Raw genomic sequence first — 25040 nt, 5'->3', positions numbered from 1 at the left:
GAAAAGAAGAAATAGTCGCTCATCAAGGCTAATAGTTCTTTGTTTCATAATAATAATAAAAATAAATAATAATTACAATTATTACAACATGAGAAAAACAGAAATCCACTCCAGGCATGGTTAAGGTAACAAGAAAACAGTGCGCTCGAGCTCGCCCCTTAGTAAAGAGTCATACCCTTGGAAAGTTTGCAAAGCATCTTGATCTAGTACCTTCCATTGCTTTCGTGCCTGTGTGTTTTGGTGAGATTTATTGCAATTTTATCTAACTATTTATATAATATATATATATTGTATATACCTGCATATATAATGAGATTAATCAATGTTTATATCTCAAGGAAAGTGCAAAAATTTCAATCGCTTTGTCATGCTGGGTAATTCCTGCAGTTAGTGGTTGGGTCTCATTTAAATCTCGTTTTAAGTAGCCAGAAAGCACGCCACGGAATTTCTCAATCGGTTATCCAAAGCACACAGGGATAGATTTCAAAAACTTCACAAGTGAAAACAAGTTCAGGGCTCAGTTCTATTTTTAATTCACGCTTGAATTAACAGCCCGGGGCAATGAACGACATTAGTGCAAAGGTGCTGGCGGTGGACTGTTAGTCATGCAAATAAAGACTTCTTTCAACACTTTACAATGAACTTAAGATTCACGGGGAGGAGCTGTAATATGATTAGCTGATTAAATGGCGAGTCCTCGTATTTACTGTTTTCATTTGCCGCCATAAATAAGAGGAAGTTAGTGTCGCAAACCCAATTTCTTGTGCAATTGGTTTATACCACTTGCTGCAAACATGTTCCTCGGAATGTGGTAACCGTGTGAAATAGCCTACTTAAATAAAACGCAAGTACAGTTTTTTTTCTGATCATTGAAACCACTTTCAAAAATGCGTGATATGTTTGGTTAACATTTTCAAATTTAAAAAAAAACATTTTTTTCAAAATCCAGAATGAAAAGATAAAAGCCCTCAATACGTATTCCTTTTTCACATAGGCATTCCCTGTGAACTCCGTGCCTCGTTTTATAGTTTATGTGGACAAGTATGTTGAATCATTCAAAGTAAGTTTGCAGAGAAAGACACAATAAGCCACCAGGTATAGGAAAACGGAATACTATATTTTGATTTAGAAAGGTTTTTTTTTACATATAGATAAACACGCAGTTGAAGAAACAGTGACTAGTAAGCGCCCTACATGAACTCGGGAGATATAATAGAACTTCGTACTTGCTGAAGATACTCAAAATAGCACTTTGCATAAAATTACATCGCACTAGATTTATCTAGCTGGATATCACCCCCACCCTCCCCACTTTCTTAAGAACCTAGTACTTTCGTCAGACGTTTGACACAATATGCAAGAACACTGAGTCTGTGATCGAGATAGATAGAGAAAGAAAGAGAGAGAGAAAAAAGAGCAATATCATATACAGGCATTTCTACACATATATTACAAACTGGGAGAATGATCGCGTCATTAGATATACATAATTCATATAAAATTTTGAAATAAAAAATAAAAATCTGTTACAGTCATAACTATTCTTCCACATAACCAGTACCCACACAGGCAGTAACAGAAGTGTAGAAAAAGGTGCTTACGAAAAATGATTGTCTGCGGAACAGAAAAACGATTGCAGCTTGTCTTCGGGGTCTGACCAGCACTCGGACTATAGAGAGCAACAAAGGCGACGAAGATTATCTCATTCCCTCTTCATTGCAGTTCCTTGTAAAAAATATTAACGTAGATTATTATTTCCCCAGATATAAAATACATCATGCAAGTCGGGTGCCTCCATGGAAAGCGCTGGATCAGACGTGCTTGTCCTAGATTTTTTTTTGAACTGTCACTTTCTTTTCTTCTCGAATGTGTTTTTGTTTCACTCTTTTTAAAAATTTTCATTAAATGTCTTTTTTTTTGTTTTAAATCTCAGGTCCATATTCCTTTGTGAATGCATTAAGAGTTTGTCTTTTTTTGTATCATACATCACATTCACTGTCGCTGGAGGTTACCGATAGGATGGATGTGGCCGTCTCGGCTCGCTCTGTCATGCTCGACACGCTCGTGGTAGGACTGGCGGCTGTGGACGGAGATTCCGCCGCGCTGTGAGCAGTGCAGCCCGGCTCCGATAGCGTACAAACCCCGCTCTGTCCGACTGCCTGATGCTGCAGCCTGTTCGGGACAAACAACAAGAAGGGAGGGGGAGGTTGGGGGGCGGGGGACAAATAAAAAGACCACAATCAGTAAATATTCCTCATGGGTCCATATTTTTGCAGAGCAAGAAATCCAAAGCATAAAGTTATTGAAAATCACTTTAAACCTTGTGCTGATATAAAGCTAAATATATTTCAATACACGGTATCTTTTTAAAAAATATATTCACTAGAAGTTCCACAGACATAGCCGTTTTTAAAAAATGCGATACACTAAAATGTATTTAGAATTTGCTTGAAGCTTACATATCAGATTCGACCATTGAATTGCTATGTTGCAATTTGTAGGTCAGTTTCAGTTAATGTTCAAAAACTGACCAAAACGAAAGGTATTTAGTTGTAAACAGTTGCACTGTCTTGTGTCTTAAAGGTGAGCGTGCGTTTCAATGTATCGCTGCTTAGAAAAGTGTTTCTCGAAAGATAAGTTTTAATGCGTGTATATAATCACAAGCCGATTGCTTAAATGATGTTCCAATTTATGCCCATATTCCGTATTTAAGCTGTACTCTTTCAGTAATTAATATTTATAATGTCAACTTGAAATGTTTAGAAGGACTTTGTAGGTTAGTAAATATATTTATTTTGGATTAAGAGATATTGCTATAGACTTCAAAGCAAATAATGTCCTGTATTGGTTTGAATGTCGGCCAAGTACGCCTTCTTTGTTTTGCTTGAAGAGTTAATTATTTTTAAAATATTGAGATGAGTTCTGAATAACTTTTAAGAAGCAGAAAGTAGTATTAACATCTCATTGGCACGTATATTTCAGGCAAATTACCCCAAACAAAATCGCCCGTTGTCCTGCACTGAGATGGCAACGTATCTAACGTGGGATTTCTCATTCCACGGTGTGAAACGTACTGTGTTCTTATATCTTTCACACGAGTGATGCTCTTGTTTATCTTTTCATTTATCTAATTTCAAATGTGTTTATTTTAGTTTGGGAGTAAGCAATCGTTGGTTTGTGTATTTGTTTACTTAAGTTAGAAATGACCGCATTGTCCCGAAAGTTACAAATCAACATTCTCTGATAGTTCCATCTCTCCTGACTATAAATTAAATTACTACATAAAACCACATGGATATGGGGCTATTATTTGTCCATTGGCATCAGTAGCAAACTTAAAATGTGCTTCTCAATCAAAAACATTTAACTTATTTGTGTTCGATTTGGTGCAAATGTTTATATCATGTTATATTTCACTATAGCAACATAAGTATCACTTTCTTTAATTCTTTACAGTAAATTTTACAACTAAATACGGGCTGTCTTTAAAAGCAGCCCTCACTCAAATAGGCATTATTTTACCAAAGCCTGCAATGGTTTTTATTTTCATAAAATTGCAATTGTTGATTCTTATAATATTTTTGCTGTTAAACCTGGGGCATCAGTGCAGTTAGTTGTGATTCTGTTTTACAACTGTTAATTGCATTATTTAACTAAAACCGTCTAGTAACTTCTAACCAATTCTGACTATTACACTGTGATTTTGTTCATTTGTTGAACTGCTTAAAAAGTTTGCCTTGTGATTCCATTTTTCTCCAGCTATTACCCAGGATGAACATAATGTTATTTTATTAATTAAAAAAAACAAATTTGCTGTGTACTTTAAAAATAACATTTCTCTTATGACTTTATTTACTGTGTTTTAATAAAGACTTGTTGGGTCTCGGAAACATTATTTAGATGTTAATTTGTCTAGCTGGAGAGGAGTAACCTGGAATAAAACAACGAACCTGTTTTTGGCGGCTGCCGCTCTGTCTCTCTGCCTACGGTTTTTAAACCAATTCCCCACTTGTGTCGGGGTCAGGCCGGTTGCCTGGGCCAGTTCCCTTTTTTTGGAAGGGTTTGGGTATGGGTCCTGCAAGTACCACTCTCGTAACAAGCTGCGTGTCCTCTCCTTGAAACAGTGGGTTTTTTGCTCGCCATCCCAAATGGTCCGGGGCAGGGGGAACTTCTTGCGGACGCGGTACTTATCGACCGGCCCCAGGGGGCGACCCCTTAACTTCTCGGCCTCCTGGTAGTGCGCTTCGAGCCACATCGCCTGCAGCTTGCCGTGGGACTCCTTGGTGAACTTGTGGTTCTCCAGGATGTGATACAAGTCTCGGAAGTTGCCCGTGTGGAAGGCCACTACGGCCCGGGCTCTGAGGATCGATTCGTGTTTGTTGATCGCCTCGCATGCCCCCGGTGCCACAGGTAAAGACCAGAGAAACCGTCCCAATCTCTCGATGTCTCCCGTCTCCTCCAGCGTCTCGCAAACGCTGGCCACTTGCTCCGGAGTGAAATTGATGGTCGGTAGCTGGAACATTGACAACTCTTCTTGGGGCCGGGAGCTGGCTAAGAGGAGAAAAGCGCGCTCGGCTGAGTTTGGTAGAAAGGGAAGGGTGCTGCAAAGCTCTAGCTGGGACCTGAACACCATGGACTGACCTGATGATTTAAAAAAACACAAAAACGTGTCAGATGCAACGAAATCGACTAATGTCACACTCCCTCATATTATATCCCCAAAATACTGTGTGGAGCGCTGTTTTTTTTTTTCGCTTTTTCTATTGGTCTTGGCGCTGTCGTTGTGCCGTTGCCATGGCGCCGCTGTCAATCACTGTCAAGCGTGCCAATCAACCAGCAGAACGTAGAGGCTTTCACCACTTTTGGGCTGCGTGGGGGTTATCTGAAATAAATCTCAACATCGCCCACCTACCTCTCGAAAAGTTCAAATGTGAAAGCCTCGGCGCACATATTTGCTGAATGGGATGAGTAATTTGAGGGTGGAAATATTACCGCGATCTTAACCAGCCTCGTTAAGGTTGCAAGATAGGGGGAAAGTAAATGGGACAGCCTGTAATACACGCTGGAATAGAGGGCTCCGAACCGAGACAGTTTACACATGATTTGCACGTAGTTTCACTTCATTCTGCGGGTATGAGCATTAATAGTGCTGGGGAATAAAAGAAAAAAATGAGATCATTAGACCTATCCTCATGTCAGGGCTATGTTTTGTGGAAGGAGCTTCTTTAATCTGCCTTTTGCACTGCGCTTTCTACGTGCTCATAACTCTTTTTTAATTAATGGCGCAACTGCCAACCCGAAGCCCGGTTTAAGTGGATCATGCAATGATAATACTGTACATTGTTATGGCATTGAGTGTGGATCATTCCAGCTTGAGTTAAGGACTTCGCGCAGATAGGGCTATTTGGGAATCCATGGACCGGATGTGGATAGTCCGCAGGTAGAAGTTATATACTGGATTAGAAAACTCCTTCATTGACTTGAAGTTGCTGGAATCTTGCTTTGTGTTTTTAATGCTATTTATTCGATCGGTACTGGTGCCAGGAGTTCTACTGGCCGTCGCTACCGCGCAACTATATTTTACGATTAGGTATGTTTGCCTTTAAGAAGGGTTTAATCAGCATCTTGAGCTGGTAGCTCTTTTGTTTGGCTTCTGTAACTATGGAAGTGTGATTTACAAAGATTTGTACGGGTCATGGATGTCTTTCCAGCCTTACTGTGTATATTTAGACAGGACTTTGCTTGGTGTTAAAAAGTGTATATTTTGAATGGGTTCACACACAGTAGCGAACAATACGGACATTGTACCGGATTGTACAACGCGTATTGAAACGCAGCATCCAGACTTCAACTAATCTGCCCTCAATAAAGCTGAAATAATTATCCTAAGCCGCCTTTCTACGGGGGGAAAAAATCATTGAGGAATTCAAAACTTTTTTTTAGCTCTCTTCCACATTCCAATGCAGATCGCAGGAAACGCGAGGTGTACGGTTATGAGCCCAATCTGCTTTCCAAACTCCAGTGAAAAAAGATATTGCAATTAAAAGGGGAAACAGAGAGCGAATTTGCCTTGCACAAAGATAATAACGCTAATGGGTGGTATGGGTTCTTTAGTGGACTGCAAACTGTTTGCGCTCCTGTCATAGCGCACTCCGCATGAAGTAATTCCAAGTGGCACATGAATAGGTCCAGTTGGGAAGGTTGTTCAACTGGAAACAGCGATGCTGTATTACACATTCGCTGTAGATTTCTATTAAAAAGTATCATCAACGCCCATTTAAATACCCTAAATTGTTTCATTCAGAGAAAACACAGGAGGAGAGGCGAGCTTCTAGCTGCATAATCTCTACTTTTATAATCACTTTAATTTTCGTTCATTGCTTCACAAAACAAAGGGGAAACAAGGAAGTTTAGGGGAAATGTTTCTAAAATGTTGAATTATTATCCCTGTAGATTAACCCTGTGAGGTCCGCGGTAATCCGTAATTATTTATTTATTTGTTTGTTTCAGGCATGTAGGAAGCTTCTGATTTTCCGCCCGCCACAGGAGAGCACCTAAACAAGGATTCGTTGTAAATTGGATCAGTCTTACGAACACCCAGCAATGTAGCCGGACATAAATCGGTTTTAATGGTAGGTGGTTACAATGTATTTTCTGTTCTGTGCAAAAAAAAATCAAAAAGGTGAAAATGTATGTTAAATTATCTCTGTCTCTCTATATATAATATCTACACATGCAGGTGCTAAGAATAAAAGCAACGATGTACGTGGTTGTCAGAGCCTATTCGAGACACATTCACATAGTAAAGCTACAAGCACATAATTATTCGCTCAATCTTTGTGTGAAGAGTACAGGGTGTAAATGGCTTTTTAATGACGGCAGCTGGCCGCTGCTGTTTGCAGCAATGACCGTCAATGAAACGGCTTCATTCAAAGCTCTGAGCTCTGTCCGGCTCACGTAACTGTAACCTCCCAAAAAGAAAGCAACATAAAAGTTCCACAATTATTAAGAAAATGCAGCAATTAGACAAAGTGTCAAATCAGCACCCGAAAGGGTATACGAGCGATGAAAAGGTCCAGTACTCTTTCCCCGGAGAAGCCTTTCATGCTCCTGTAAGTTTCTGTGCTATTAGAATTATTTCAGTTTTTGTCGCGGTCACTATGTGTCTCACTGCTTTGTACTTTGCATAACGTATGATTACATTTGAATTGTGAATGTTCGCAAACCAATTTCAGAAAGGTAGTATAACTGGTTAACATGGAACGGTAAAGTCCAGCGTTGCATGATCAACCGTGAAAGTTCACACAGCTAAAGGAGCCGAAGTGTGGGTATTTCAATATAGTTTTGAATCTATATGTCTAAAATAACAATGTTATGATTTAAAATAGCTCAGTCGGATGACATAACTTAGACTGTGTTGAATAATAATAAAATTGTGATAAAGATTGAACTTGTTCTATTTTGTTCTCTCTTTCGCTGATCCAATTATATTACCTTCGAAAACTTGTTAGTTACCTCATGCAAGGTGGGGAATTGGCTTATTCATTATTTATTATTTTTGGTATTGTTATGTCGCCATTGTCGGTATTGATGTAGCAAATACGATTCGACCCTTACTTTCGCTTTTGTTCAGTTTTGTTTGGCGTTACATGTTAAATTTCCAATTTGTTTTGTATCCTCTGCTACTGTTTCCTTTACTCTTTCCTCCTGCATTGACCTTGTCTCTTTAAGGTGGCTGGTTAAATGTGAGCTCCGCTGGGCCTGTGTCGCCTGACGCTATATTCACTGCCAAGACGGGGCGCAAACAGCTCAGATTTATTCACTGCCAGCACAGTCTGCCCTTAATCCTCAGTGCTGAAACGAATTACTTGTATGATTTTATTTGAATTTGCTTGCGATGTTGATTGTATTGTATGTGCTACATTCATATTAACTGCATCGTGGATTAAGTGTTTGAATTAACTGTATGTATTCTGTTTCGTTATAAACAATGCGTCTAGATTTAAAGTTATAGCGTCCCCCTTTAGTGCTCTGGCTTTATCAATTTCACACAGGGTCGTTTTTGCAAGTTAGATACTTTAAAATCAAACAACTAAATAATAACTCGCTCAAAGGCAATTATAATTATTTGAAAATTAAAATGGAAACAATTGGGGAAAATTTGAATCCCTCTAAAAATAAATATTAAACCTGAAATACGCTACATAAAATGGTAGCACAATTTAAATATATGTTAAATCTAAAAGCATAGATGTATCGATTTAATAGAATGTTTAAAGATACAGAACTGCGTTTTATTAATACTTATTTCACGTAACCGGGAAACATGTCATCTATTTAAATGCATGACATGTTTGCTCTTTCAGTCCGTGTATCTTTCCACGCATAAGGTAGTAAACGTTAAAATATAGATGTATTAATTGCATAGTGTAAGGTAAGTAATGCCGTCATAAAAGCGGGGTCTATGAAATACAGCAATTTATTATGAAGTGCAGACTATTCTCCCCGCCCAGCTAACTCTACGCCAGCATTATTGTGATTCCAGTAAGATTCAACAGATAGTGGTTTAGAATAAAAATGTAATAGATAATTTTCCTTAATTTATGACTTGAGCTTAAGAAGTTTCAATTTGAAGTCACGCTCGCCGACCTGGAGTGAACAGAAAGGCTGAAAAGTTTTAACCCCATAAGTGCACTATTGAAACTTGACTAACCCTTTCCCAATCAAAGCAGCACCGTTGAAGGATATATGAACATCACAAATGTGTTCGCCTTCTCAAAGTTTCTCAGAGTTTGTAATAGTTGGATCAATTATCCGCCCAATGTAATTAGCGAACAGATTGGAGAGAATGAGCGACTTGCTCTGTAAACCTTAAAAACATTTATTGCGGAGATATTTACGCTTCGAATTTTAATATGTTGATCGTCATTTCTTGATAATGTATTTAAGAATGTAAACACGGGAATGATAAAGGGATAGAAGGACGGATTTAGTTTTCAACAATTGTGTTTACAATCGACCGATCTTTTCTCCACCGCAAGGTTGGATGCGCAATTTATAGTGAGAAAGGCGACAAGTATCAAATTATATGTTGAAAAACTTCCTTCTCTGTTGGTAGGATATTTGGAATTTCTTGCCAGTCATTTTCCGTGTGGTGTTCATTAAGTATACATTCTGCAAGGGGCAGAGTGTTACAGGAGGACTGTCCAATCAGGAGATTTGCACGCCTTGTTAGCGATATTTAATGAGGTCGCCCTATAGACAAGAAATAAAGGCGCCTTGCCGTAGATTTACCTTATGTCAACTCGTTACTTCTCATGAATTGAACAAAGATGTGATTCCAAGCCCAGCAAAGTTAGCAGTTTTTTGTGATGCTGTGTGTGTGTGCATGTGTGTGTGTGTGTGTGGGGGGGTGGAGGGGGGGGGGGGACTGTTAAAAGGGGGGGGGGGTGAAGTTGCTGGGAAGAGAAGGGGGTGAAGGGTGAATGCCGGGCTTCCTGCTACCGGGTTATGTGTGTATGTGTCAAAACGAATTAGTTACAGGAATAAAAGCACTGAATCCAGTTCACTACAATATAATATCATATGGTGCTATCATGGCTCATTGGTCAGTCGGCTTGACATTTCAATCTGCTTTAGTCAAAAAAAGTTGACTTAACCGCCTCTATATAATCGGTCCCTCGAGCTGCCCAAAGCAGATGCCCATCCTGATTTCACCCGAATAAAACGCTCGATTGCTATCAAATTCAGGTAACCTTTCGATTGCCAATTACTTGCTTTTGGCGTATGGCATTGTGCCTTTCCCCCCACTGGGTTAGCATTTAAAAATCAATTAGTCTTTTGAAATCTTAAAGTAAATTATTCGAAACAAATGTATAGTGCTCCCTCGAGGGAGAGTGGGGCAAGGATAAAAGCTTTATTTTTTATGTCGTTTTATTCCAAAAGCCTCTGACAGATGATGAAAGAACAATTTGCCAAATCAGTTCCAGTTTCACTCGCTGAGCGTCTTCATTAATTTGTGCGGGTGAGAACTCGCTCCTTACAGTAAGAAAAGAATGCGGTGGAACTTTCTACGCCGGCGATGATTACTTTATTTGGATTATGGACAGCTTGTTACAGATAAACGGAAGCTATACAATCCCAGCTCAGCAATCACCCCATCCCCCATACTATCGAACACGCTACACTATAGACTAATTCTAATCCATTAGCCTGGCCTGCAGCAGATACATTGATTTCCATCGCCCGCATTGCACTCAACAGATGAGTCAGTCAAGCGTAAGGTTTTAACATTGGAGGATTATCACCCCACTTCACTAAATAATAATATTAATACTAATAAACGCATGTCAAAAACAGGATCTCTTAATATGCGCAGGCTTTTAACTGTATACTATCCTTCTCCGAAATATCTAGTTGTTCATTTCATATAATTGCACATGTTTTCGCTGCGGTCGCATAATATTTCATTTTACCATTAATTGACATACCCCCCCACCCCCACCACCACACACACAAGTGGTAAGGACCATGTAGGGTCCTTCTAATACATGAGAAGTGAGGGGGCAAGTTTATTCCGTGTGAATAAAGGAGCGTTTATATTATAATTTCCTACCCAGTCTCTAATCAGCCACCTCACTTACCTTTATTTTTCCTTTAGTTGTATTTATTATAATCAATATCTTTTTCATAATTAATGTCAGATGACTTGTTTATTACAAAGATTTGTTTGCGACTGTAAAGGAATCCGTGTCTTTAACAGAATGTAATTATAGTTTTGCATGCTCTTTCTGCCAAAGTTTCCTGGTAAACTTCGCACTTTGTGGCGCGCTGTTGGTCTCAATTCCACGTTAGGAGAGGGCCTCTCTGAATAAATCTAAATCGGTTCGCTGTTGTTACTATTTTGAATATGAGCAGATCGATGTCATAATGCTTTATTGGTATGGTTACAGCCATTGTTTCGTTACACATGCCAATTAGGAATCAACAGTCTCGGTGACAGCATAGAATTAAAATCATAACATCAGTCTTTTCCATTTCTTTCTCGTTGCGCGGGCTAGGTAACTTTCAAAAGGTAGCGGGGACCAGTCTGCTGCGCAAAAGCGGGCGGGATGATTGGTTACTTTTACCTAAAAGTTAAATAAAACATACGTGAGCTCGATCAGTTTCAGGACTTTCCCCCGGTGATTATTATTCACCTAAACTCAGGTAGAAGTGTTGTCAATCCACCGTAAATAATACCAATATGCAATTCGAAAAGAGAAACGGCCTGTAAAAATAGTGACAGAAATTGGGAGAAATGATAGCTCACTGTTCTTTCTGTCAATGTATTTTTTTTGCCAGACAATGGATTATTGAAACTGCGTGTTTCGTTTACAATAGTTGCCAAGTATTTATATGACGAATTATGACAAGTATCGAGCTAATTATATTCTATCTTACACACCAACAGTATTCTGGCAACAAATGTGCTTCACTTACCATTGCATTCTTGTGTAAGTTAGTAGTCCATGTACCGATGTGATAAAAGTTCAGGATAAACTGTTGTCCAACCAAAACTAAATACGCTGTATGGCGGGGCAAACTATTGCTGTCACGCTGACGACGTTATTTAACCAGAAACTATATGCTATATAGTCTGTGCTATAATGGCTAAACGCGATGGTAGATGTGAATGCCAGTCAGCTCACTGAATCGTCGCCTTTAACTGTTTGCATGTTAGTCACATAAAAGTCTTGGTTATTTCCAATAACTGCGGGTACATTCAAGCAAAAACATATTTTGAAGATTATTTTTATCGGGTAACTTTTAGGATTCTTCATTTTAGGTAACTTCATTTTAAGAACTAATAGCCTTGTATGTAAACAGTTATACACCCAGGGTTCTACATGATTTGTTTTATTCAGTGTGCACTTTCTGTCAGCACACTGAAGAATAAAATACTTTTCAAATCAGACAGAAACTACAGATCACGGGGAATTCATGTTTAGGAATTACCAATATCACTGCTAATTTATTTTCCTCTTCATCGCCATCACAAAACCAATATAGACAATGGACTTGAAAAATTAAGTACCTGTACGATCAACAAGTTTGAGTGTGTACAGCTCTGGTGTTACACTGAATATTTACTGAAAGCACACCATGTCTCAGTTACCTAATAGCATATGATCAGTGTTATATACAAGGCTGGTGCCGAGTACCTGTCGGACACGTTAAGTGTTGCGAGTTGCTACAGGTTTGAAGCTGGAACCTATTATGTAAAGTGCGAAAATATGCTTCGACTAATTATTTGAGAACTGAAGCAGAATTTAGCATCCCGTTCCCCACTCTTCACGCAAAAGGAAGTTCAATTTTAGCAATCCTCTTGTTCAAAGACTTTACCGTTTAGGACTCGAATTGACAACAATTGAAGAATAACACAAATCTATTTGTTCACGACACTCTAAAGCATCGGGCCTTCTGCACGCCCGAATATTTGCGATAGATTTTATGTAAACACACTTGGACATATATTTAACTTTGTCCTAAGAAGAAAAATTAGCGTAATGAAGCTGCGGTGCACAATACGTTTACTGAACGCGCCTTCCTTTTACACATTACAGTACAATTGTCAGCTGGAATCAAATGGTGGAAACTGCTATCAGGCTAGTTTGTTGAAAAGTTGAGTGTATATATGCGGCACTGGATGCACTTTACCTGTTCCCGTTTAGATAAAAATACGTTTCTGTTCGCGTTGACAGACTTACACAAACAATGATGTTCATTCATTTGTAATTCCAACATTTGCGGCATTGGTTCCGCCCCGCATCACGTGACAGATGACACCTCCTCTGCAATCTGTCACCATATCCTTTGGTGCACACTTGGTGCACGTTTTCCTCTCCCACCCCATGTCAATTGCTTCGAGTGAGCCTGCACTTCGTGCACCAACGATTCCTGGGCTTCTTCACAAAAACTTATGGCCCTCCTCCTCCCACCTACCTCCCTCTCCACTTCCATATCTTGTCTTTGCATCTTAATTATTTATTAATTATACTTATATTAATTAATTTATCATTATTTCTTATTTTTTATCTTGTAGTAATATTATGTATCATATTATAAATTATAATAATGCTTCAAATCCTTTAGAAATACAAAAACAACTCTCTCTCTGGAGATAACGATCTCCACCTCACCACTCAGCAATCCTCTCTCTCCTCTGCGCATGCGCAGGGTCAACTCTGACCCCGCAATTACGGGAGAATGCCTGCGCATGCGCAGAGACAATAAAAAAATGCTCGTTGCTAGGGGTCTGTTAAAGGTAAGCAGATCACCGACTCCGAGGGATTACGTAAACGCCCGCTCTGGCATGCTTCCGCTGAATACCGCCACCGCCGACAATCATCATGCAAAAATCGTGGGAGCATGCCTTGGTGGTATTCCGGCGGTTCTAAAGACCCAACCCCCAGAATACTGCTAAGATTCGGGCGGGAACAATCTTGATGGAAATTCTAGCCCTATATCTCTCTATCTTTCTATTATTTGCACATCAGTTATCTCTTGTGTGTAAACGTGGATCACAAACAAAAATGATCAAACTTTGCTGTATTACATTTCATCAAATTGCATAGAATATATAGCACAGAAACAGGCCATTCGGCCCAACTAGTGCATGCTGGTAAATATACATCACATAACATAAGAACATAAGAATTAGGAACAGGAGTAGGCCATCTAGCCCCTTGAGCCTGCTCCACCATTCAACAAGATCATGGCTGATCTGGCCGTGGACTCAGCTCCACTTACCCGGCCACTCCCCGTAACCCTTAATTCCCTTATTGGTTGAAAATCTATCTATCTGTGACTTGAATACATTCAATGAGCTAGCCTCAACTGCTTCCTTGGGCAGAGAATTCCACAGATTCACAACCCTCTGGGAGAAGAAATTCCTTCTCAACTCGGTTTTAAATTGGCTTCCCTGTATTTTGAGGCTGTGCCCCCTAGTTCTAGTCTCCCTGACCAGTGGAAACAACCTCCCTGCCTCTATCTTGTCTATCCCTTTCATGATTTTAAATGTTTCTATAAGATCACCCCTCATCCTTCTGAACCCCAACGAGTAAAGACCCAGTCTACTCAATCTATCATCATAAGGTAACCCCCTCATCTCCGGAATCAGCCTAGTGAATCGTCTCTGTACCCCCTCCAAAGCTAGTATATCCTTCCTTAAGTAAGGAGCACGCAGTACTCCAGGTGCAGCCTCACCAATACCCTATACAGTTGCAGAAGGACCTCCCTGCTTTTGTACTCCATCCCTCTCGCAATGAAGGCCAACATTCCATTCGCCTTCCTGATTACCTGCTGCACCTGCAAACTAACTTTTTGGGATTCATGCACAAGGACCCCCAGGTCGCTCTGCACCGCAGCCTGTTGTAATTTCTCCCCATTCAAATAATATTCCCTTTTACTGTTTTTTTCCCGAAGGTAGATGACCTCACACTTTCCGACATTGTGTTCCATCTGCCAAACCTTAGCCCATTCGCTTAACCTATCTAAATCTCTTTGCAGCCTTTCTGTGTCCTCTACACAACCCGCTTTCCCACTAATCTTTGTGTCATCTGCAAATTTTGATGCACTACACTCTGTCCCCTCTTCCAGGTCATCTGTGTATATTGTAAACAGTTGTGGTCCCAGCACCGATCCCTGTGGCACACCACTAACCACCGATTTCCAACCCGAATAGGACCCATTTATCCCGACTCTCTGCTTTCTGTTCGCCAGCCAATTCTCTATCCTTGCTAATACATTTCCTCTGACTCCGCGTACCTTTATTTTCTGCACTAACATTTTGTGTGGCACCTTATCGCATGCCTTTTGAAAATCTAAATACACCACATCCATCAGTACATCTCTATCCACCATGCTCGTTATATCCTCAAAGAATTCCAGTAAATTAGTTAAACATGATTTCCCCTTCATGAGTCCATGCTGCGTCTGCTTGATTGCACTATTCCTATCTAGATGTCCCGCTATTTCTTCCTTAATGATAGTTTCAAGCATTTTCCCCACTACAGATGTTAAACTAACCGGCTTATAGTTACCTGCCTTTTGTCTGCCCCCTTTTTTAAACAGAGGCGTTACATTAGCTGCTTTCCAATCCACTGGTACCTCCCCAGAGTCCAGAGAATTTTGGTAGATTATAACGAATGCATCTGATATAACTTCCGCCATTTCTTTTAATACCCTGGGATGCATTTCATCAGGACCAGGGGACTTGTCTACCTTGAGTCCCATTCGCCTGTCCAGCACTACCCCCTAGTGATAGTGATTGTTTCAAGGTCCTCCCTTCCCACATTCCCGTGAGCAGCAATTTTTGGCATGGTTTTTGTGTCTTCCACTGTGAAGACCGAAGCAAAATAATTGTTTAAGGTCACAGCCATTTCCACATTTCCCATTATTAAATCCCCCTTCTCATCTTCTAAGGGACCAACATTTACTTTAGTCACTCTTTTAGCCACACAAGTCTCCTTCCATTCCATCTACCTAATCGCAGCCTCTCAGCATATCTTTTTATTCCCTTTTCTCTCATATACTCATCTGGTTTCCTTTTCATAGCATCTAAGCTATTTGGCTCAACCACTTCCTGTGGCAGGGAGTTCCACATTATAACCACTCACTAAGTAAGGGCATTTCTCTTATTTCCCTATTGGATTTATTAATAACTATCTTGCATTTATGGCCCCTAGTTTTGAATTATCCCACAAGTAGAAACATTCCCTGCACATCTACCCTGTCGAAACCATTCATAATTTTTAAAACTTTTAACACTCCTGTGAAATGCCTTGGACATTTCACTACATTAAAGGCATTATATAAATATAAATTGTTGCTATCAGGTTACCTTTAAGTCTTCCCTTTTCTAAAAAAAAACCTGCTCAATCTTTCCCGATAGCTGTAAACTCTCAGTTCTGGTGCCATCCTTTTAAATCTCTTTTCTACTTTCTCCAGTGTTTTCATGATCTTTCTATAGCTTGGAGATCAGAACTGTGCAATGTACTCTAAGTGCGACCTGAACATGGTCCTCTACAAGTTTAACATAACTTCACTACTTTTAAATTCTATAACCCTAGAAATAAATCCCAATGCATTGTTAGCATTTGTAATTGCTTTGGTAACCTGTGGTGCTTCTTTTAATTATTTGTTCACTTGTATCCTTAGATCCCTTTGCTCTTCTATTTCATTCAGTAACTTATTTTCTATGGTGTAGGTGATGTTTCTATTTCTCCCACCTAAGTGCATCACCTCACATTTATCTAGGTTAAATTTCATTTGCCACTTAACTGCCCTGTCTTATGTCTTATGTATTATGTTGCATTCTGCCTCAGTGTTAGCTATACACCCAGAATATTCTCTACAGAGACAAAGGGCTTGCGGTAAGTCCAAATGCTTGGTTCGCAGTGAGGGAAAATGCCAATTCGGTTGTATAATTTTAAAGTCAAAGACTTACCCTTACATGTTACCCACACATTTGTATTTAACAATTGATGTAACCAGTCCGGATCACCCCAAATGGTGAAAAACGAGATATTTGATATGCCCTTGCCTCAGAGCATGCGTGATAGTAAGAATTGTCCATTCTTTCATATCACTGAAGTCATTACCCAACTATGCAGTCTACTCACTTATATATATGTGTGTGTTTTTGAGGGGCAAGTGTGTGGTGAGTATGTGAGCGTGTGCCCGTGAGTGTACGAGTGTGTTGTGAGTGTGTGCCTAAATGTGAATCTGTGCGCACAGCGACCGACTAATGGGATGCTGTGGTGCCCGCTGTCCTTTGACTATGACAATGATGGTTTTTGGTTTTGTATTTGCCCCACTGGTAGTCTTGCTGCTGTTCCATGCATTGCCCCCAAATTCCCAATGGATTCTTTCCCATACTTCATTCTGTATTAATACCGTACAAGGGTTTTAACAATCCATGCTGTGGCCCTGTGCAACATTCTTCATCACAAACCATCTTCTGACCAATGTAGTATAATCAATAACATGAGGTATTAGTAAGTAGCACATCTAGTTTTTAAAAGAATGTTTCATTTATTATTACCAACTAAATAAAATAGGTATAAACTGCTAATAATACCCCACTCTTTGTCAAGTGGCCCCATCATTTCAAATCTTATGAGCTTTTTCACAAGAGGAACCTTATCAATAATATCAACTTAAGGCCCACCTGACCCATGAGATAACATCAGCATGTGGTGACCAAGAGTGCATTTATGCGAACTTGGCCTTTGCAAAGATTTGCGTCAATTGTGATCACATGACAGTGTTTAAGGTTTTCCAAAGTGTAATTCTATGCAACTAAGAATCACTCCCCAGATTCTTAAATCAGTGAAGTCAATTTTTACGTGTATTGTGAGACTTAACATTGAATCTTCTTAATCACAGCATTAAGTCTCAAACAGGCAATCTATTGATACATTTATCAACAACTGGAAAGAAGAACTTGCAAATATATAAATTGGTCCATCTCCTGATTATCGTACAACGTCCAACAAATAGATGTATGAAAAAGTTAATTACTGAAAGAGCAGGAAGGTTACCATAATTAGACCTGTTGTAATTGTTTTACTTGTGTCATTGATGTGCATAACGGTTGGTTCAACTGACTGGCAGGCAGATAGACAAAAACACATAAATAGATAGGTAGATAGATAGATAGATAGATAAATAGATAGATATATGTATAGGTAGATAGATAGACACATAGATACCAGATGAGATGATAGTAATAGAGATAGACACGAGACAGATACATAGATAGATAGACAGATAGATAGATAGATAGATAAATAGATAGATAGAATGATATATAGTTAGATGGATAGATGGATTGATAGTTGCACAGATGATAGATAGATGCTACATTAGATGTTAGTAATATAGATAGATACTAGACAACTAGATAGGTAGAATTATAGATAGATAGATAGATAGATAGATAGATAAATATATAAACATAGATAGAATGATATATAGTTAGATCGATAGATGGATTGACAGCTACACAGATGATAGATAGATGCTACATTAGATGTTAGTAACAAAGATAGATACTAGACAAATAGATAAATAGAACAATAGATAGATACATAGATAGATAGATAGATAGATAGACAGATAGATAGATAGATAGACGGATAGATAGATAGATAGACAGATAGATAGATAGATAGATAGATAGATAGATAGATAGATAGATAGATAGATAGATAGATAGATAGATAGATAGATAAAGATGATATAGATATAGATAGATCGAATGATATATAGTTAGATCAATAGATGGAATGACAGCTGCAAAGATAGATATACATTTAGATAGATAGATAGATATACATTTAGAGAGGTAAATAGATAGATAGACAGATAGGTAGATAGATGAAATAGATTGATGCGATAGACAAGACAGATATATTGAATGATGAATAGATAGATAGATAGATAGATAGAATGTTAGATAGCTAGATGGATAGATGAATGGATGAGATAGATAGAAAGATAGATAGATAGATAGATAGATAGATAGATAGATAGATAGATAGACAGATAGATAGATAGCGAGAGATAGATAAATAGATGGATGAGAGATATATACAGATAGATAGAATGTCAAACAGATAGACAGATGGATAGATATATAGATAGAGACATAGATAGATAGATAGATAGATAGATAGATTGATAGATAGATATATATATATATATATAGATAGATAGAATGATAGATAGATAGATACATAGATTGATACAAAATAGATAGAGAGATAGATAGAAAGATAGAGAAAGAGAAATAGATAGATAGATGGATGATATATAATAAATGTGATAGATAGATGAAATAGATTGATGAGCTAGATAGATAGATGGATATAATGATGAATAGGAAGATAGATAGATAGATATATAAACAGATAGGTAGATAGATAGATAGATAGATAGATAGATAGATAGATAGATAGATAGACGAGATAGCTAGATAGATAGATAGATGTGGCAGATAGATAGATAGATAGATAAGATAGATTGATAGATAGATGAGATAGATAGACATTTAAATGGATGGATGGATAGATAGATGGATAGATGGATAGATAGATGAGATAGATAGATAGATGAGATAGGTGAAAGATAGATAGATAGATAGATAGATAGATAGATAGATAGATAGATAGATAGATGAGATAGATAGATAGAGATGATAGAAATGCATAAAATACATTGGTAGATAGATAGGCAGATAGATTGATAGACAGATAGATAGATAGATAGATAGATAGATAGATAGAGAGATAGAGATAGAGAGATAGATAGAAAGAGAGAGAGAGATAGTTAGATGGATAGATAGATAGGTAGATAGATAGAGAGAAAGAAAGCTAGATAGATACATTGATAGATATATATAAATAGATAGATAGATAGATAGATGAGAGATAGGTGGATAGATAGATAGACAGGTATAGAGAGAAAAAATGTATATAGAGAGATAGATAAATAGATAGAGAGTTAGATAGATAGTAGATATATAGATTGAGATGACAGAAATATACAGAATAGATAGGCAGATAGAAAGGCAGATAGAAAGAGAGATAGATAGATAGACAGACAGACAGATAGATAGACACAATAGATGAGATAGATAGATAGGTAGATAGATAGATGGATAGATACATAGATAGATAGACAGATATAGATAGATAGAAATATAGATCGATAGATGGACAGACAGACAGACATATATAGGATAGAAATATACAAAATAGATCGATAGATAGATACATAGATTGATACAAAATAGATAGAGAGATAGAGAGATAGATAGAAAGATAGAGAAAGAGAAATAGATAGATAGATGGATGATATATAATAGATGTGATAGATAGATGAAATAGATTGATGAGCTAGATAGATAGATGGATATAATGATGAATAGGAAGATAGATAGATAGATATATAAACAGATAGGTAGATAGATAGATAGATAGATAGATAGATAGATAGATAGATAAGATAGATAGATAGACGAGATAGCTAGATAGATAGATAGATGTGGCAGATAGATAGATAGATAGATAGATAAGATAGATTGATAGATAGATGAGATAGATAGACATTTAAATGGATAGATGGATAGATAGATGAGATAGGTGAAAGATAGATAGATAGATAGATAGATAGATAGATGAGATAGATAGATAGAGATGATAGAAATGCATAAAATACATTGGTAGATAGATAGGCAGATAGATTGATAGACAGATAGATAGATAGATAGATAGATAGATAGATAGATAGAGATAGAGAGATAGATAGAAAGAGAGAGAGAGAGAGATCGTTAGATGGATAGATAGATAGGTAGATAGATAGAGAGAAAGATAGCTAGATAGATAGATTGATAGATATATATAAATAGATAGATAGATAGATAGATAGATGAGAGATAGGTAGACAGATAGATAGACAGGTACAGAGAGAAAAAATGTACATATAGAGATAGATAGATAAATAGATAGAGAGTTAGATAGATAGTAAATATATAGATTGAGATGACAGAAATATACATAATAGATAGGCAGATAGAAAGGCAGATAGAAAGAGAGATAGATAGATAGACAGACAGACAGATAGATAGATAGACACAATAGATGAGATAGATAGATAGGTAGATAGATAGATGGATAGATACATAGATAGATCGACAGATATAGATAGATAGAAATATAGATCGATAGATAGACAGACAGACAGACATATATAGGATAGAAATATACAAAATAGATAGGTAGATAGATAGATAGATAGATGAGAGATAGATAAATAGAAGGATGGATGGATAGATAGATAGAGAGATAGATAGAGATAGATAGATAGATAAATAGATAGATAGATAGATAGATAGATAGATAGATAGATAGATAGATAGATAGATAGATAGATAGATAGATGGACAGATAAGATAGGTAGATAGATAGGCTGATAGATAGAGAAACAGATAAAGAGATAAACAGATAAATAGATAGCTAGATAAATATATAGAGAGATAGATAGATAAATAGATTCATAGATAGATAGCTAGCTGGATAGATAGACAGAGAGATAGAGAGATAGACAGGTATAGATCGATAGAAATGTAGATAGATAGATAGGTAGATAGAGACGATAAAAATATACAAAATAGAAAGGGAGATAGATAGGCAGATAGATAGATAGATAGGTAGATAGATAGATGAGAGATAGGTAGATAGATAGATAGATAGATAGAGATGGCAGAAATATACAAAATAGATTGGCAGAGGTAGGCAGATAGATTGAGAGATAGATAAATAGATAGACAGAAAGATAGGTAGATGAGAGATAGATAGATAGAAGGATGGATGGATAGATAGATAGACAGGTATAGATAGGTAGAAATGTAGATAGAATAATAGATAGATAGAGAGATAGATAGATAGTAGATTGATAGATAGAGATGACAGAAATATACAAACTTGATAGGCAGATAGATCGGCAGATAGATAGATAAATAGATAGATAGATAGATAGATAGATAGATAGATAGATAGATAGATAGATAGATAGATAGATAGATAGATAGACATATATAGATAGATAGATATATAGGTAGATAGATAGGTAGACAGACGGACAGATATAAATGATAGAAATGTACATATTGGTTAGGTAGATAGATAGGCAGGTAGATAGAGAGATAGATAGATAGACAGATTGATGTATAGACAGATAGATACTTAGATAGATGGACAGATAGATAGATAGATAGATAGATAGATAGATAGATAGATAGATAGATAGATAGATAGATAGATAGATAGATATGACAGAAATATGCAAAATAGATAGGCAGATTGATAGCAGATAGAGAGAGAGATAGAGAGATAGAGAGAGAGATAGATAGATAGACAGGTATAAATAGATAGAAATGTAGATAGATATATAGATAAATAGATAGATAGAGAGATAGGTAGATAGTAGATCGATAGATAGAGATGACAGCAATATGCAAAATAGATAGGTAGATAGATATAAAGATAGATAGATATATAGATAGATAGACAGATATATATAGATCGAAATATAAATAGATAGATAGATAGGTCGACAAACAGACAGATATAGATGATAGACATATACAAAATTGATACGGAGATATATAGGCAGATAGATAGATAGATAGAAAGATAGATAGATAGATAGAAATATAGATAGATAGATAGATAAATAGATAGATAGATAGATATGATTGAAATACAGAAAATACATAGATAGATAGATAGACAGATGGATAGATAGATAGATAGATAGATAGATAGATAGATAGATAGATAGATAGATAGATATATATATAAGGGAGAAATATACAAAACAGATAGGCAGACAGATAGGCAGATAGATAGAGTGATATGTATAGATAGATATATATAGAGATAGATAGATAGAGATGATAGAAATATACAAAATAGATAGGAAGATAGGTAGGTAGATAGATAGATAGAAAGACAGATAGATAGACAGGTATAGATAGATAGAAATGTAGATAGATAGATAGATAGATTGATTGATAGATAGATAGATAGATAGACAGAGAGATGAGAGATAGATATGTAGAAGGATGAATGGACAGATAGATAAATAGAGAGATAGATAGAGAGAGATAGAAAGATAGATGAATAGATAGATAGATATATAGGTAGATAGATAGGTAGACAGACAGACAGATATAAATGATAGAAATGTACAAATTAGTTAGGTAGATAGATAGGCAGATAGATAGACAGCTAGATAGATAGACAGATTGATGTATAGATAGATAGATAGAAGGATAGAGATGATAGAAATATACAAAATAGATCGGCAGATAGATCAGCAGATAGATCGAGATATAGCTATATAAATAGATACATAGATAGATAGATAGATAGATAGATAGACAGATAGATAGACAGAGAGATGAGAGATAGATATGTAGAAGGATGAATGGACAGATAGATAAATAGAGAGATAGATAGAGAGAGATAGAAAGATAGATGAATAGATAGATAGATATATAGGTAGATAGATAGGTAGACAGACAGACAGATATAAATGATAGAAATGTACAAATTAGTTAGGTAGATAGATAGGCAGATAGATAGACAGCTAGATAGATAGACAGATTGATGTATAGATAGATAGATACTTAGATAGATAGATAGATAGACAGACTGATGTATAGATAGATAGATACTTAGATAGATAGATAGATAGATAGATAGATAGATAGATAGATAGATAGATAGATAGATAGATAGATAGATAGATAGATAAGGTAGAAATGTACAAAACAGATAGGCAGACAGATAGGCAGATAGATAGAGTGATAGGTATAGATAGATATATATAGAGATAGATAGATAGACAGATATAGATAGATAGAAATATAGATAGATAGATAGATCGATAGATACAGAGATGACTGAAATACACAAAATACATTGGTAGATAGATAGGCAGATAGATAGATACATAGAGAGATAGATAGATATATTAATGAGAGATAGATAGACAGTTGGATGGATGGATAGATAGATAGAGAGATGGATAGAGAGATAGACAGAGAGATAGACAGTGAGTGAGAGAGAGAGAGAGAGAGAGAGAGAGATAGATAAATGAATAGATGGAGAGATAGATAGATAGAGATGATAGAAATATACAAAATAGATAGGAAGATAGGTAGGTAGATAGATAGATAGAAAGACAGATAGATAGACAGGTATAGATAGATAGAAATGTAGATAGATAGATAGATAGATTGATAGATAGATAGATAGATAGATAGATAGATAGATAGATAGATAGATAGAAGGATAGAGATGATAGAAATATACAAAATAGATTGGCAGATAGATCGAGAGATAGCTATATAAATAGATAGATAGATAGATAGATAGTATAGATAGACAGAGAGATGAGAGATAGATAGGTAGAAGGATGAATGGACAGATAGATAGAGAGATAGATAGAGAGAGATAGAAAGATAGATGAATAGATAGATAGATAGATAGATAGATAGATAGATAGATAGATAGATAGATAGATAGATAGATAGATAGATAGACATATATAGATAGATAGATATATAGGCAGATAGATAGGTAGACAGACGGACAGATACAAATGATAGAAATGTACAAATTAGTTAGGTAGATAGATAGGCAGATAAATAGGCAGATAAATAGACAGATAGATAGATAGACAGATTGAGGTATAGATAGATAGATACTTAGATAGATAGATAGATAGATTGATAGATAGATAGATAGATATGACAGAAATATGCAAAATAGATAGGCAGATTGATAGGCAGATAGACAGAGAGATAGATAGAGAGATAGAGAGAGAGATAGATAGATAGACAGGTATAAATAGATAGAAATGTAGATAGATAGATACATAGATAAATAGATAGGTAGATAGTAGATAGTAGATAGTAGATCGATAGATAGAGATGACAGCAATATACAAAATAGATAGGCAGATAGATATAAAGATAGATATATAGATAGATAGACAGATATATATAGATCGAAATATAAATAGATAGATAGATAGGTCGACAAACAGACAGATATAGATGATAGTACATATACAAAATTGATACGTAGATATATAGGCAGATAGATAGATAGATAGAAAGATAGATAGATAGATAGAAAGATAGATAGATAGATAGATAGATAGATAGATAGATAGATAGATAGACAGATATAGATAGATAGAAATATAGATCGATAGATAGACAGACAGACAGACATATATAGGATAGAAATATACAAAATAGATAGGTAGATAGATAGATAGATAGATGAGAGATAGATAAATAGAAGGATGGATGGATAGATAGATAGATAGATAGATAGATAGATAGATAGATAGATAGATAGATGGACAGATAAGATAGGTAGATAGATAGGCTGATAGATAGAGAAACAGATAAAGAG

General features: G+C 36.6%; 1 protein-coding gene across 1 annotated transcript; it reads right to left on the bottom strand.

The window, feature by feature from the left end:
• Positions 1-1979: 1979 nt before the first annotated feature.
• On the bottom strand, positions 1980-4633 carry six3a (SIX homeobox 3a). Its single transcript, XM_070888686.1, has 2 exons — positions 3951-4633; positions 1980-2172 (listed from the first exon to the last, which is right to left on the bottom strand). Exons 1-2 carry the CDS (start codon positions 4631-4633, stop codon positions 1980-1982), a joined length of 876 nt encoding a protein of 291 aa, XP_070744787.1.
• Positions 4634-25040: the final 20407 nt, after the last annotated feature.

This window comes from Pristiophorus japonicus, chromosome 9 (genome assembly GCF_044704955.1).
Source record: "Pristiophorus japonicus isolate sPriJap1 chromosome 9, sPriJap1.hap1, whole genome shotgun sequence".
Taxonomy (NCBI): Eukaryota; Metazoa; Chordata; class Chondrichthyes; family Pristiophoridae; genus Pristiophorus; species Pristiophorus japonicus.
Note: the sequence above shows the minus strand (reverse complement) of the source record. Positions and strands in the feature narration are given on the sequence as shown.

Coding starts and splice junctions, on each gene's coding strand:
- six3a (XM_070888686.1), bottom strand. CDS start 4,633: ATGGTGTTCAGGTCCCAGCTAGAGCTTTGCAGCACCCTTCCCTTTCTA. Junction 2,173..3,950: donor GCGGCAGCCGCCAAAAACAG/GTTCGTTGTTTT, acceptor TGTCCCGAACAG/GCTGCAGCATCAGGCAGTCG.